The 12,816-nt window shown below is 37.8% G+C and overlaps 1 protein-coding gene across 3 annotated transcripts in view; it reads left to right on the forward strand.

The window, feature by feature from the left end:
• The window catches only part of MLLT3 (MLLT3 super elongation complex subunit), a 274,971-nt gene extending 262,363 nt beyond the window's left edge, over positions 1-12,608 (forward strand). For all 3 annotated transcript variants that reach the window (XM_040963302.1, XM_040963303.1, XM_040963304.1), the window contains one exon: positions 4,973-12,608. In XM_040963302.1, coding sequence (XP_040819236.1) covers positions 4,973-5,104 — 132 coding nt within the window. In that variant the 3' untranslated portion in view covers positions 5,105-12,608. The remainder of the gene's footprint in view (positions 1-4,972) is intronic.
• The last annotated feature ends 208 nt before the right edge of the window (positions 12,609-12,816 follow it).

Consider the following 12,816-nt stretch of genomic DNA (forward strand, 5'->3'; position numbering starts at 1 on the left):
CCACTCCAGTCAGAAGTAGTTTAAGAATAGGTTGTTCTCTACTTCGCACTCACTGAAGAGGCTGCCTGGATGGAAAGAATCCTCGTTTAAAAAAAAATAATCAGACTAAAAATAGCACATCCACATTTTTATAATTACAAACCAGAGAGAGAGGAAGGGAGCCACAGATTTAATGGTGGACCTCACCCTGTTTAGAACAACCAACAGACGGCGTGGTACTGCCTCAAAGGCTGACTGGCATGGCAGGAAATCATCCATCACAAATATTTGCACAACAGGCAGCAGTTAAAGAGTGAGCTGAACAGTTTCCACATTCTTCCTCCTGCACTGCTCTGCATACCTGGCACCCTTGCCTGCTTTCTTTGTCTGCAGACACTATCTCCTGTTATTATTTTGAATGGGCATTAATTATTGCAGCATGATACAGTGAAACACTTATATAAGCAAAGAAGTGTCTCTAGTAAGAGTAGTCTCCCAGGGACTTGGTGCGGGTGTTTTCAGGGTTTTTTGAGTCCTGTGTCATTGGCATAAAGCGTGTTAATGTTGTGTTTCTGATGTCTTCACTCTCAGGATTCCTGGAGAGGAGTATGCACTTATGTTTCTTTATGGAGCCTTTACTAAACTGAGAATGTGGGGACATGCTCTAATAATTCAAATCATTAATGCCATTCCCTTTAGCAAATAGTCCCAATCCCCCACTGCTGCCATTACCACTGTTTTTTAGACTGTGTCTTCATTTACCTTGGTGGATTCTTCTAGACTGCCATGGAAGCATGGGCTCCCCTTTTTGATTTTGTGTGCATTTGGCTGCAGCCAGGGTGAGTCCTGCTTGTTGCAAGAAGCAGAGGACTGGTGATGGAAGCATTGGATGGGATGTTACAGTGCACATGAAATGGCTTGGTTGAGTTTCCTAATAGGCAAAGGTGCTTATTTGTTTTAAAATTAAGTGACTTTTTTCTAGAAGGAATTTTTATTGCCCATTTTTGTATTTACTGTTAAATAATTACTGGACAGCTATAGTGAATCATAAAACACTATTTTCTTAAAAGAATACATTACTTGACACATTAAAGGGAAAGTGTCTACTGCTATTACCTCCCACCCCCATTACAATTTCAGCTGTTTGCCTTCTTGTGCACTTCTACTTCCATTTTTCTTTCCCCATGTATACTTTCATTAGAATTCTTTCAGAAAAAAACAATAGGTTTTCCAGTTTTAGTTGTTGGACTTTTTCCTGCTGTTTGTTTTTGTGTTCATAAAATGGCTAGCAGTCAGTGGAAAAGGGGCAAAAAGTACAAGGTCTGCTAATTTCACTACAGGTTTAATTCCTTCCCAGATTATATTTATATAGGTCTCATAATTATGTAGCACTTTACAAGGACAATTTGCTTCCCATATCTTACTTGATCATATTTACAGCCTGAGATTGAAAATTGAGACAGATAGCATTATCCTCAGTTACAGATGAGGAATTGAAGCTCAAAAGTTATGTTGTGCCATCCAGTGCATATAGAGTCAGAACTTTTTGCCGAATTCAAGACGGTTGGGAAAGCTTTGTCTCTTACCTAGTGAAGGGAGAGGAATTAACTCTGTTTTACTTGTTTGTCGGCACTGCATAAACTTGGAATAAAATAGCTCTGAATAATCTATTTATTTATACTCTGAAATTCACTAAATTTCATCAGGTCCATAATATCACAAATATAATAATTTTATGTGTAAGCTACATTTAATTCAATTGATATGAAATAAATAGTATATCATTGCCTTGGTAAGTTTATATTTGCATATACAGCTGTGTGTGTGTCATTTGTCCAAAGTTCTGTTAACAAATAAAACAAATTTAAGTTTTTAGATATTTTAATGCTAATAATAAAATCTTCTTTGATAAATTTCTACTTGAATGATGCATATTAATCATAATTGGGCACACACCCAGTAATTTCTTGATGGATATGAGAACCTTGGGTTCGGCCATCACCGCCGTAAATGTAAAACAGCAGGCCCTGAAGGTAGGTAATACATGCGTGATGTAGTAGCCTGTAATGTGACAGGTGACAGTTGAGAACACATACAGTCTTCTTGCTCTGCCATCACTCAGATGTTGCATATATCCTCTTGATGGAAAGATAGTTACTGCACTTCCGGGCATTACATCTTCATTGCAAACAGGAAGAAAGCCTGAAAGCAAAGAGTCCTGCCCATTGTCCATGTCCTTTTCAGGAACTTTCCTGAAAACCCAATGACTTCTCACAAATAAATTGTAAGCAATGGGGTTTACCAAGCACTGAAATTGGGTGTAGGGAGGTGAGCATTTTGGTTGAACATATTGCCACTCTTAAAATATTTGGTTTTCTTGGTAAAGAAAAATTGATAAATGGACTTGGAAGAGACACTTTGCAGTATCTGGAGGCCATGGTCCTGCAGTAGGAGTAACTTGGTTTGTTATTAAAATTATAGATACAGCTTTAAAAACTAGCCCCAGAGACTGCGTGAAACAAACACTACTCAGTCTGGACTTGCACATTTAACTGAACTGAGGTTTAATATGTCTGCTCATCTACGGGAGTAAAAATTTAAATCCAAAATGGGTGCATCTTTCCTATTAAGAGCCTCTGATCCACAGGGAATAGGTTTTGATGATTTTAAAGAAAGCTGATTGTAAAAAAAGGTTAAAAGTTTCAGTTTTGCTAATTTGAACCTGGCATTTGCTAATTTAAAATTTCATTGAGTACATAATAGGTTAAATAATTAAAATAATTATCTTTTTTGACATCATTGAACTAGAGAGAATAAGAAACAAGTGATAGGAAGATACTAACCAAGGCAATTAAACCTGAGTGGAACTTTGCCAAGCATCCTTCCGGTGCAAGTATTTTTCAGTTTCCCTTGCTTTTCTCTGTTACAAAACTTGCTAAAACTAGTCCCCATTCCTTTTTTAAACCTGTTATATGCCCATTTAAAACCTGTACTTTCCAGGCACTGCATTCATTACTAAAGTAGGAAAGGGAAGGCATTTCACATGATAAAAGGCTTTCAAACCATTAACCAATATAATTTTTAACAGTGAAACTTCCAAAGTGTCCTCATGGAAGCCAAGACAAGGAAATAATATGCTGTCACTATCATCATTTAACATTTTTGTGAAAACTGGAGCCAATAAAATAAGAAATGAGGTGTAAATATCCCAAATGGAAAACCAAAGACAACTTTTTTTCCCCTGGATAATATTTATCCTCTCTCCCCAACACCCCATGGCCAGATACACAAGGGAATCAACCGAACAAAACACTAATAGATATATGTTAGATTCATGTTTGTGGAATCATAACAATGCGTACAACTAAATGAATTTTCACAAAGTGAATGCCTCTAATAACCAGCCTCCAAATCAAATAACAACATGGGTGTAGTGTCCCAGAAGGATCTCTTGAGCCTTTTGCAGTCACTGTCTCTGATCTTCAGGGGGTAGGATTGTGAATGGTTTCTGTTTTCTTGGTGAATTCCTGTATTTTGTAAATTTTCAAACATTGAATAATCAGGAAGAAAAATGATTGTGTGTGTATATACACATATATTTTGTATATACTTTTCTAAAAAATTTTTTCTATTTGAAGAGCAGATTTACAGAAAGAAAGAGAAAGGGGGATTGGAGAGAGAATATGAATGAGCTTCCATTGTCTACTAGTTCCACTCCCCCACTCCCCCACACGGCCATAATGGCCAGAACTGGACTGGTCTGAAGCCAGGATCTTCTTTTGGGTTTCCCAAATGGGTGCAGGAGCACAAGAGCTTGGGCCATCCTCTCCTGCTTTTCCAGGCTATACACAAAGAGTTGTACTACAGATGGAGCATCTGGGACACAAACCAGTGCCCATATAGAATGCTAGTGCCACTGGCTGAGGACTAATAGTGTTATATCACTATGCCAAGCCAAAGTATGCTGTTTTTTTTTTTTGTTTGTTTGTTTTTAAAGATTTATTTTTATTATTTTTTCATTGGAAAGGCGGATATACAGAGAGGAGAGACAGAGAGGAAGATCTTCCGTCCGATGATTCACTCCCCAAGTGAGCGCAACAGGCCAATACTATGCCGATCCGAAGCCAGGAGCCTCTTCTGGGTCTCCCATGCGGGTGCAGGTTCCCAAAGCTTTGGGCCGTCCTCGACTGCTTTCCCAGGCCACAGGCAGGGAGCTGGAAGGGAAGCGGGGCTGCTGGGATAGAACCGGCGCCCATATGGGATCCCGGGCGTGCAAGGCGAGGACCTTTAACCACTTGCGCCACCGCGCCGGGCCCTATGCTGTTTTTTTTTTTTAAGAATTTATTTATTTTTATTGGAAAGTCAGACTTACAGAGAAAAGGAGAGGCAGAGAGAAAAGTCTTCCATCTGCTGGTTCACTCCTAATACGGCTGCAATGGCCACAGCTGAGCCTCTTCCGGATCTCTCACACAGATGCAGGATCTCAAGGCTTTAGGCTGTCCTCAATTGCTTCCCCAGGGAAGCAATCAGGGAGCTGAAAGGGAAGAGGAGCAGCCAGGATATGAAAAAATGCCCATATGGGATCCCAGTGCAGGCAAGGCAAGGACTCTAGGCACTAGGCTACTCCACCAGGCCCCAAAGTATACTCCTTTAAAAAAAATAATAATTCCGTTCTTAATTAAGTCACACTGTCTATTGAGTCAGTGACTAATTGTTAACAGTGTCTTGAAATTTTGTCTTCCTGCGGTAAAATATTCTGATGATGAGTTGACTGCAGGAATCGGTTTAAAAGGTATGGAAAATGAAAACAGGTAATGGTTTTCTCTTTGTTTGCCAGATTAGTTGTGAGATATTTTGGTGCTCCTTTTAGCATAGGAACGTCTTATTGTAAGTAAGCGTATTTATCTCTTGGTTCTGTACTAGACCCCCTCCGGCTCTTTGCTTTTTGATGTCTACTCTCCCTGCCTACAGTGTCTCTTCTTTATTTCTCTAGATCGTGAACCTCATAGAAGAAACTGGACACTTTCATATCACAAACACAACATTTGATTTTGATCTTTGCTCGCTGGATAAAACCACAGTCCGTAAACTACAGAGTTACCTGGAAACATCTGGAACATCCTGAGGATACAACTGGATGCATCAAAAACTCTTGGATTTTGTTTTTTTTTTGGGGGGGGTGGGTGGGTGGGTGTGATTTTTGTTGTTGTTGTTTATATGAAAACAGTCAGAATGATGCAACCAAAAGGGAAAAAATAAAAATCAAACAACCTTCAGCTTTATTTTTCTTTAAAGCCAGTCATCATCTCTTGACAAAGGAGAGGTTAAGCAAACCAGCCTCAGCAGACCACTCTTCTCTCCAAGGAAATCCCCGGGAAGAGTTAGCCTGGATAGCCTTGAAAACAAACAAATCCAACACAACACAAGAAAACTTAAAGAATGTGTATGGTATCTTATATCTCTCTCTCTGGTGGTTCGTTCCAAAGGACGAATGCATATTCAACACACTGCCTTATTACGTAACTGATCTATTTATTATCGCATACAGATATCCTAAAGTCTTTGGGAGAATGATACCAGACATAAGTACTTGGTCTCATGGATGCTCTATCAATGCAGCACCCTTGCCATCCCAAACCCAGTGACCTTACTCGTGTACCCTGCCACTCTCCAACAAATTCTTCTAAGTCCTTAACATGTTGCAGTCTCTGTTTTCCACTTTTTGTTTTTCCAGTTCCAGGACACAAATTATCAACTGGGGTTTGAGAGGGTAGGCGCCAGGGAGGGACCAAATAACCACCTTGATTTTCTTCTTTGTGGTCTTTTTCCTGAAAGTTGGGACCTTGCCCTTGGCTGTATCCGTGTAATGATCCCGGACCATGGTAGAAAATGCACCAAATAGGATCATACGAATTCCTCTCTAGCCTTAGTCAATAAGCCCATAGGACTTTAAAACAAAAGTGTACCTGTAAATGTCCTGAATCTAGCATTGTTGAGCTGCCATCAACATGCTTGTGTCTGTTTCCTGTCATAAGATTAGGTAAATATGGATGTAAAGGCATTCTACAGGATCATCATTTTTAAAAGAAAAGAAATCTGTTTTCTAAAATGTTGTAGAAAATCTTGATTTGGATCTATTTATTAGTAAGAGATTCAGCTTTCTTTAGCTGCCAATGTGTTACACATCTTTACAGTAAAACTTGGAATAAGAGATTTTGGTTTGTTCATAAATGATTCTCCTAGACTGTTTTATATTTGAAAAATTAAAACCTTTGGGGAGAAATTCTTGGTTATTCTGCCATAAAAGTTTATGTATTAACTTGTAGATTCATGGTTTGGTATCTGTTTAGTTACTAATGTGACAAAAAAGTTTTCTGTATTGGTGAAAGTAAAGATGATTGGGGAGTGGGCATATTTTCTTTTTCTTCTTGTTGTACCTATGTTTTGAAACTAGAAATCTGTCCTGTGGCATGCAAAAGAAAGCATTATTTTTAAAAGAAAAAGAAAAACACGTAATACTTTTGGTGTCATTATTCTATCTTCTCTGTAAATGGAAACATGGAAAGGGAGAATAGCTTCCAAGTTTCACTAGAAAACTCAACTGAAAAGACAAGAAATGAAGAAATGCTTCCGGATCCAAAGGTTCATCACTGGGTCAGCCTTAAGAAAGTCTGTGTGTGCTCATCAATGAATATCGCCCTTGCTTGTTCCCGTGGTGCCAGATGCTGGCTTTTCATCCAGATACTAACTAGTGTGTGTACAGAAAATGGGCTTTCCATACCCATTCATTTGAGTAGTAATGTAAATGCAGATTGATAATGGAATGTTTCTGCATTTTATAAGGGGGATTTTTTTTTACACTGTTTCTGTCTATCCAAAGAAACTATTTTTTTTTCCTTTGAAACAATTATGATACAGCCATGATCCTTGTAAATTACTTTTATGAAGTGTCTTCCCAGAGGACAAGTGTACTTTTTCAAGAATGTTGGGCTTTTTAATGATTGGCATGAACCGTACTTGAGACATTTGTTGTGTCATCCACTTCTTGATGTATAATTGCAGAGGTACTTTCTGAGTCATTTTAGACATTAGTTAAACGTTCAAATGAATGATGAATCATGTGGTTTAGCTGTGTTTTATTTTTAACTTGGGCAAAAGGAAAGGGCAATACATATAGAGAAATGTTTGCAAAATTTCTTACTGTGTATTGATGTATTTTAATTAAACCAGAATTTATGTGGTTTAATTAATATACCTGTGTTTTAAACTACACTTAATCTTAGCCAAAAGGCCAAGAAGCAATTCTGTGCTTGTTAAACTAAGAACTTGTACATGTAGTTTGGGCCATTTTTTATTTCTGTAACTATTTTTTGTAAGAGCTGATTTTTTTTCCTTTAGTTACTAGAAAGGAACTAGGTCAGACAAAAAGTTTCCAAAAATAGGAGAGGGAAGAAAATAATAATGGCAGCTATTTTAGTGATAAACTTTAGATCTGAAAACTAAGTAGAAAAGCAAATGTCTTCAGCATATAAAATATGAGTTTTCAAATTGATAATAAAATCCAGAATAATTTTCAATTTAATACCCTTAAGAAAACGACTTTACACAGAATTTTGATCAGGAAAGTGTCATGTTGTTTTTTCTAAAGTGATAATTTTACTGTCATCATCTTGGTTTTTTAAATACAGAAAATGTAAATATTTTTAATTGACCTTAAAGAGTTATAATACCTCCCTTCAAGTAACCCACTTGATTCCGCTGTATTTTATACACTCAAATTTGAAACTCATCAAGAACACCTTTGACACACATAACCCAACAATGGCTTTGATTTACTTTTAAGCACAAGAGGAAAATGGCAGGTTTAATTTCTTTGCTGTGAATATGTGTGTACACACATACATATCTATAAATAGTTCAAATAAAATTGAATGTGAAGTTTGGATAACAAGAGTATGATAAACTTTCTTTGCCATTAATATATACAGGAAGAACAATATTCACATAGAACTTCTGTTCCTCCTTACTAATTAGCTTTTGCCACTGGTTTGAAGCAAGAGATATTTGAGCAGAGATCTTTCTATCTTAGGTTATAATAGACATGGTAGCAAACAAACAAAAACAGGTTTGCAATTATTTTTGTCTTTAATACAACCTGCCTCTCTTACCACTAGATTGATAAATAGATGTGTCTAGATATACTTGCGTATTGTGTCAAGGTAGGGAAGAACATAAAAACCACACGTATTGGGAGACAAAATCTTCATTAAAATCTTGTTCAAAGAGTGTCCTAAACATTTTTTAATTGCTAAGCAAATCTATTTAATCTGAATAATTGCCTTTTTGTAGGAAGGGTCAATAAAGTTCTACTAGTAAAAGGTTTCTTCCACTAGAAACAGTTTTTGTTGGATGCCTTTTATATATCTACCTGACCTTCAAAAAAATTACCCATTACCATCCCAAGCCTAACAAATGTAGTTAAAATAACTATTGAGGGGATACTACTTGTAGAATGTTTTCACCTTACCTACTTAATGAAGTTGGATATTTGGTGTTGGGAATGGTCAGTGTCTGTGTTTGGTGGCTTGTGCTCATTTTTCTCACTGTGGAAGTGATCAGCTCTGGAGTAATTTGCCATGTGCTTATAACTTCCATTCTTTAGCATTTTGTGTACTAATGCTGTGTTTGCTCTTCTATTTATATATATACGTATAAATATTATATCAGTGCTCTTGCCGTGGACTGTTGTTCTAAAGCTATGACTATGATGTAGAGACTACTACAGCTGCAGTGAATGTTAAGAAGTCCATTACCGTGGTTGAGTTTAGCATTGGGCCCAGTGTCTATATCTCTTGATCTTTCTTGTTTTATATGATGCTTCTTATTACGTAGGCTCTGTCATCCCTGAATATTCCTTAAGAAGATGCATCAAAGAAGAGGTGAATTCAAAAGGAAGACAAAGCCACCACTGTCTGTAAACTGTAAATATGTATTTTGGCACTTGTACTCCAGTATTCATGAAAATAGTCATGGAAATGCTGACAGATCCTTAATAGTTGCCAGAGCTACCATGCAGTGAAAAAATAAATTAAGTAACAGTGTATTGTTGAGATTAACAGTGCAGGGCTGATACATTTTATAAATCTGTCAGTATCTTTTCAATGGTGTGTATATGTGTAGTTACATTGAAAGAAAACTGTGTGTGTACATGGTTTCATGTGAATTACAAAGCACACATAAGATGTATTTCCCATCTCTACAACCTGTGTTGAAATGTAAGTACAGATGCACAGAAATAGGTGTTTTACTTAAATTTGTTTCTAATCTGTTGTGGTTCCGTTTTCTTTACATTGTGTATTGTTGCTGATTTAAGAGTTGATTGGACAAAGTTTGGCTTTATTTTGCATACAGGAAAAATTATTCTCCAAGCTTTTTCTTAAGAAGTGATGCTGTTCCTGAAGAAGCAATAGGGAGATAACAATGCACCCCAGAGCAGCTGAGGACAGAGTTCATGTCTCATTCTTTGGATCCCCAGTGTGTATTACCATTTGCTATATCCTGAAGACAGCATGTTGTTTGAGCTGTGTAGGTAGATACAAAATAGTGAGGCACATTCTTGGAATAAATGGGGTTATTTATGCATGATGTTATTTTTTTCTTTTCCTCTGTTCCTTTGAAAGATTGGTTCATAAACTACACAATGTATATAGCTAGACAGTCAATCTTACACAGAGCCTGCATTTGCTTTAGAAATTCTACCTTGATTACGCAAGGAGTAGGCAAATCACAACAAAGAAAATAAAATACATTCAGTTTGGCTAATAAACAAGGAATTGGATGTGATGTTCTCTTGAATAGTAAAAAGACTCATCAAATTTGAGAAACTGATCTTATTTGCTTTCAAGCTGACAAGCCATTTAGGGGATTATAATGAACTTCTTTATCAACTTGGAACCGGTCTTAGATTGGAATCATCAGTCCCAGATAGGCTGGGGTGTGCCAAACCTTCCTAATGCCCACACTTCCATTACATGAATTTGCCTTCTATCAACATATACATTCATTTATTTGAAATAGCAGCCTTGCATCGGCTGCAGCATTGGGGAGAGTGTACAGACCAGCCTCGTGGTTACTGAAAACAGTTCAGGCTGTGGTCCCCAAGCAATTTCTTCAAGGAATGCCTCATATCAAATATTTTCCCTTGAAGCATGTCCTCTAGGTCTTTCAGAGTTTTGTCTGCACTTGAATATGTAAGGAAACCCAGAAAGGAGACACATGAACCAAGGCCCAATGCCCAGACTGGTTGGTAATCCTGGGACATAGTGTCCAAAATTGATGACCTTGTTTTGTTTTTGTTTTTGTTTTTCCTGATTAGTAGAGCAGCTGAGGGTGTTTCATTGGTTTCCTTGCCTAGAGGATAGCATCCAATATAACATGCCAAGCCCGTTTCCATGCCTCTGCTTTTTCTGCCAGTGGTAGTATCCACACCCTCTTATTTATGTGGGCCCCTTCTTCAGAGGCATTTCTAGCCTTTTCCAGAGGTTGTTAAAGCACCCTGGGCTCCCGGCTTGCACTCTTGCTCTTCCACTTAATTAAAGGTGTATAACCCTTATGGACCCCCAGAATTAGTGAGAGAAATATATATCACAAGTTGGAAAGTACTCCAGTAATTGTAACTGGACCCTGTTGCTCTTAAATAACAGCAAAAATGACCTACCACCAGCACTGGGAAAGCTACTGTCTTCGCATTAGAGGAACTCAGATGCTGTTGTGGCCCCCGGAAGGAGTGGAGAGGGAGATGGTGAGTAAAGGGAAAGCTATTCGCTTATTTTCTGCTCATAATCATGTCTTCCTAGTACAAGCAGCCCCCACTGCAGAGCTCTGAAGTTTCAAAAGAGTAGAAAAGGATAAATCCAAGCCATTAAAAGAAAATAATCAAAGCTATTGAAAAGATAAAACAAATGAGTTGCACTAAAAGGGCCGTCTGTGCAAGTAATAAGGTTGAAATACTGATACTGATTTCCTAGCTGAACAGCATTCCTCACACATGTGGTTTGTGTATCCGCGTCTGGGTGGGTGGTCTGCTGAACAGTGCTAAACACAGCAAGATGGCTTAGTTTTTGACCAGTGGAGAGAAGCTTTAGAACAAGCTCAGCCCGTGGCATCTATAGTCCCTGCAACATAAAAAGGCTTTCCTTTTGATTTGTTCAGGGAGGGAAAGTTTTAACTTGGCTTATTCATTTAAATTGGAATCCCTATTCTGCACAGGACCAATCAAAAGGCAGGAGTATGTGAGAGACAATTAAAGAGAGAATGTGTGTTTAAGCAATTCCTTGTTCTCATTCCAGTCCTAGGGTGTGGATGTGCAGCATAGAATAAAAATAATTCTCCAATTTTTTTCTAATATGTTTCCTGGATGTTAGACACCTATAAAGATCCCTTTTGAGAATAATGCTTTTTCCAGGAACGTCTTGGTCTAGGTAGGAAATGAAAGCATTTTAAAGGCATATTATGAATGCCATCAGTTCACCCATACTAATGCTGTATGACGCATACTCAGTGGGGAGAGGTTTGTTAAAGGATCGTTCTTGTATTCAGGAAACAAGAAACTATGCTGACTTTTGACAGATGGGAATTTTCATCAACTCTTAAGACAGGTTGCTTCGTGAATATCTTTCAGAATTGCTAGATGTTGCAGTTTTTGTTTTCATGTTTTCTCATTTGGCCAGGGGCAGGGGCTAGATCGTTGTCTTTCCGACTATAGTGTTTATTTATAGGTTTGTGTCTGTCTCCTTCTCTGGTGTGGAAGCTGTTTGAGGGCACAGATTTTGATTTGTTCACTGCTGACTGTTGAATGCCTGGAACAATTCCAAGGTAAATGAGGCACCTGTATCTGTTGAAGCAAAGTGTGGAAACCTTTTGTGAAACAACTGATGCCTTTTAATGTTTCACCAAAAAAAAAAAAAAAAAAGTTAAATGTTCAAATAAGCTAGAGGAAATGCCTAATATATGACCCTTTTGTAAATTCACAGCTCACTAAATTACTGTCTCTCGGAGGGCAGATATTCTAGCAACCAATTTGCCTAATAATGCTATTTTCCTAAATTATATATGTTGCAACGATAGATACATGGAACAACAGATGTTTTGCTGGAAGTTTCCTTGATCAAAACATCTTTTCTAATATGTTAATTCTTTACGTTTTACAATAGTTTGGGGCAGTTTAGAAACTTTGAGAAAAATAGCACAGCTACAAACAGCCTCCTAAGCAGTTTTTGACAGGGAGATGGTTTAGGTGATCATTTAACACATTCTCTAAGCTGGAACACTGTTGAGAATTAAAAAGGACATCATAAATGATGCAAGAACAGCACAAGTAAACTGGTACCACCTGACAGATCAGGATATTTGGTCACCCTAGTTGGAAGGAACACACTTTGGGCCACACTGAACTGACACTGGCATTTGTAAGATAAGCGGGTTTCGTTGGACTGGTGTATAAAAGAAAAAGTATTTTCCTTGCCCATGGCAAGATTTATGGCTGACATCCCTACAGCAAAAACAGGTTAACAATAGACACCTAAGAAATTTGTTTAGCCGGTTTTGTGTGACTTGGGAGGCTTAAGAAATGAAGACCTGAAGATGCAGGGGAAATTGTGCTTTTATGTTTGGACTTGATGAAGAATTTCTAGTCATGTGGAAGTTTGTATAAACATGGTGTCTGATCTACTTGGGGAACTTAACAAAGTCTGCTCAGATTCTTTGTGAGCTCCAAGTACATGGCAGGACTGCTCTGGAATCAGGGACTTATGGTCTGCTTTCTGACAACAAGAGATC

The sequence above is a fragment of the Ochotona curzoniae genome, unplaced genomic scaffold (genome assembly GCF_017591425.1).
Source record: "Ochotona curzoniae isolate NIBS_2020 unplaced genomic scaffold, NIBS_Ocur_1.0 scaffold_3208, whole genome shotgun sequence".
NCBI lineage: Eukaryota > Metazoa > Chordata > Mammalia > Lagomorpha > Ochotonidae > Ochotona > Ochotona curzoniae.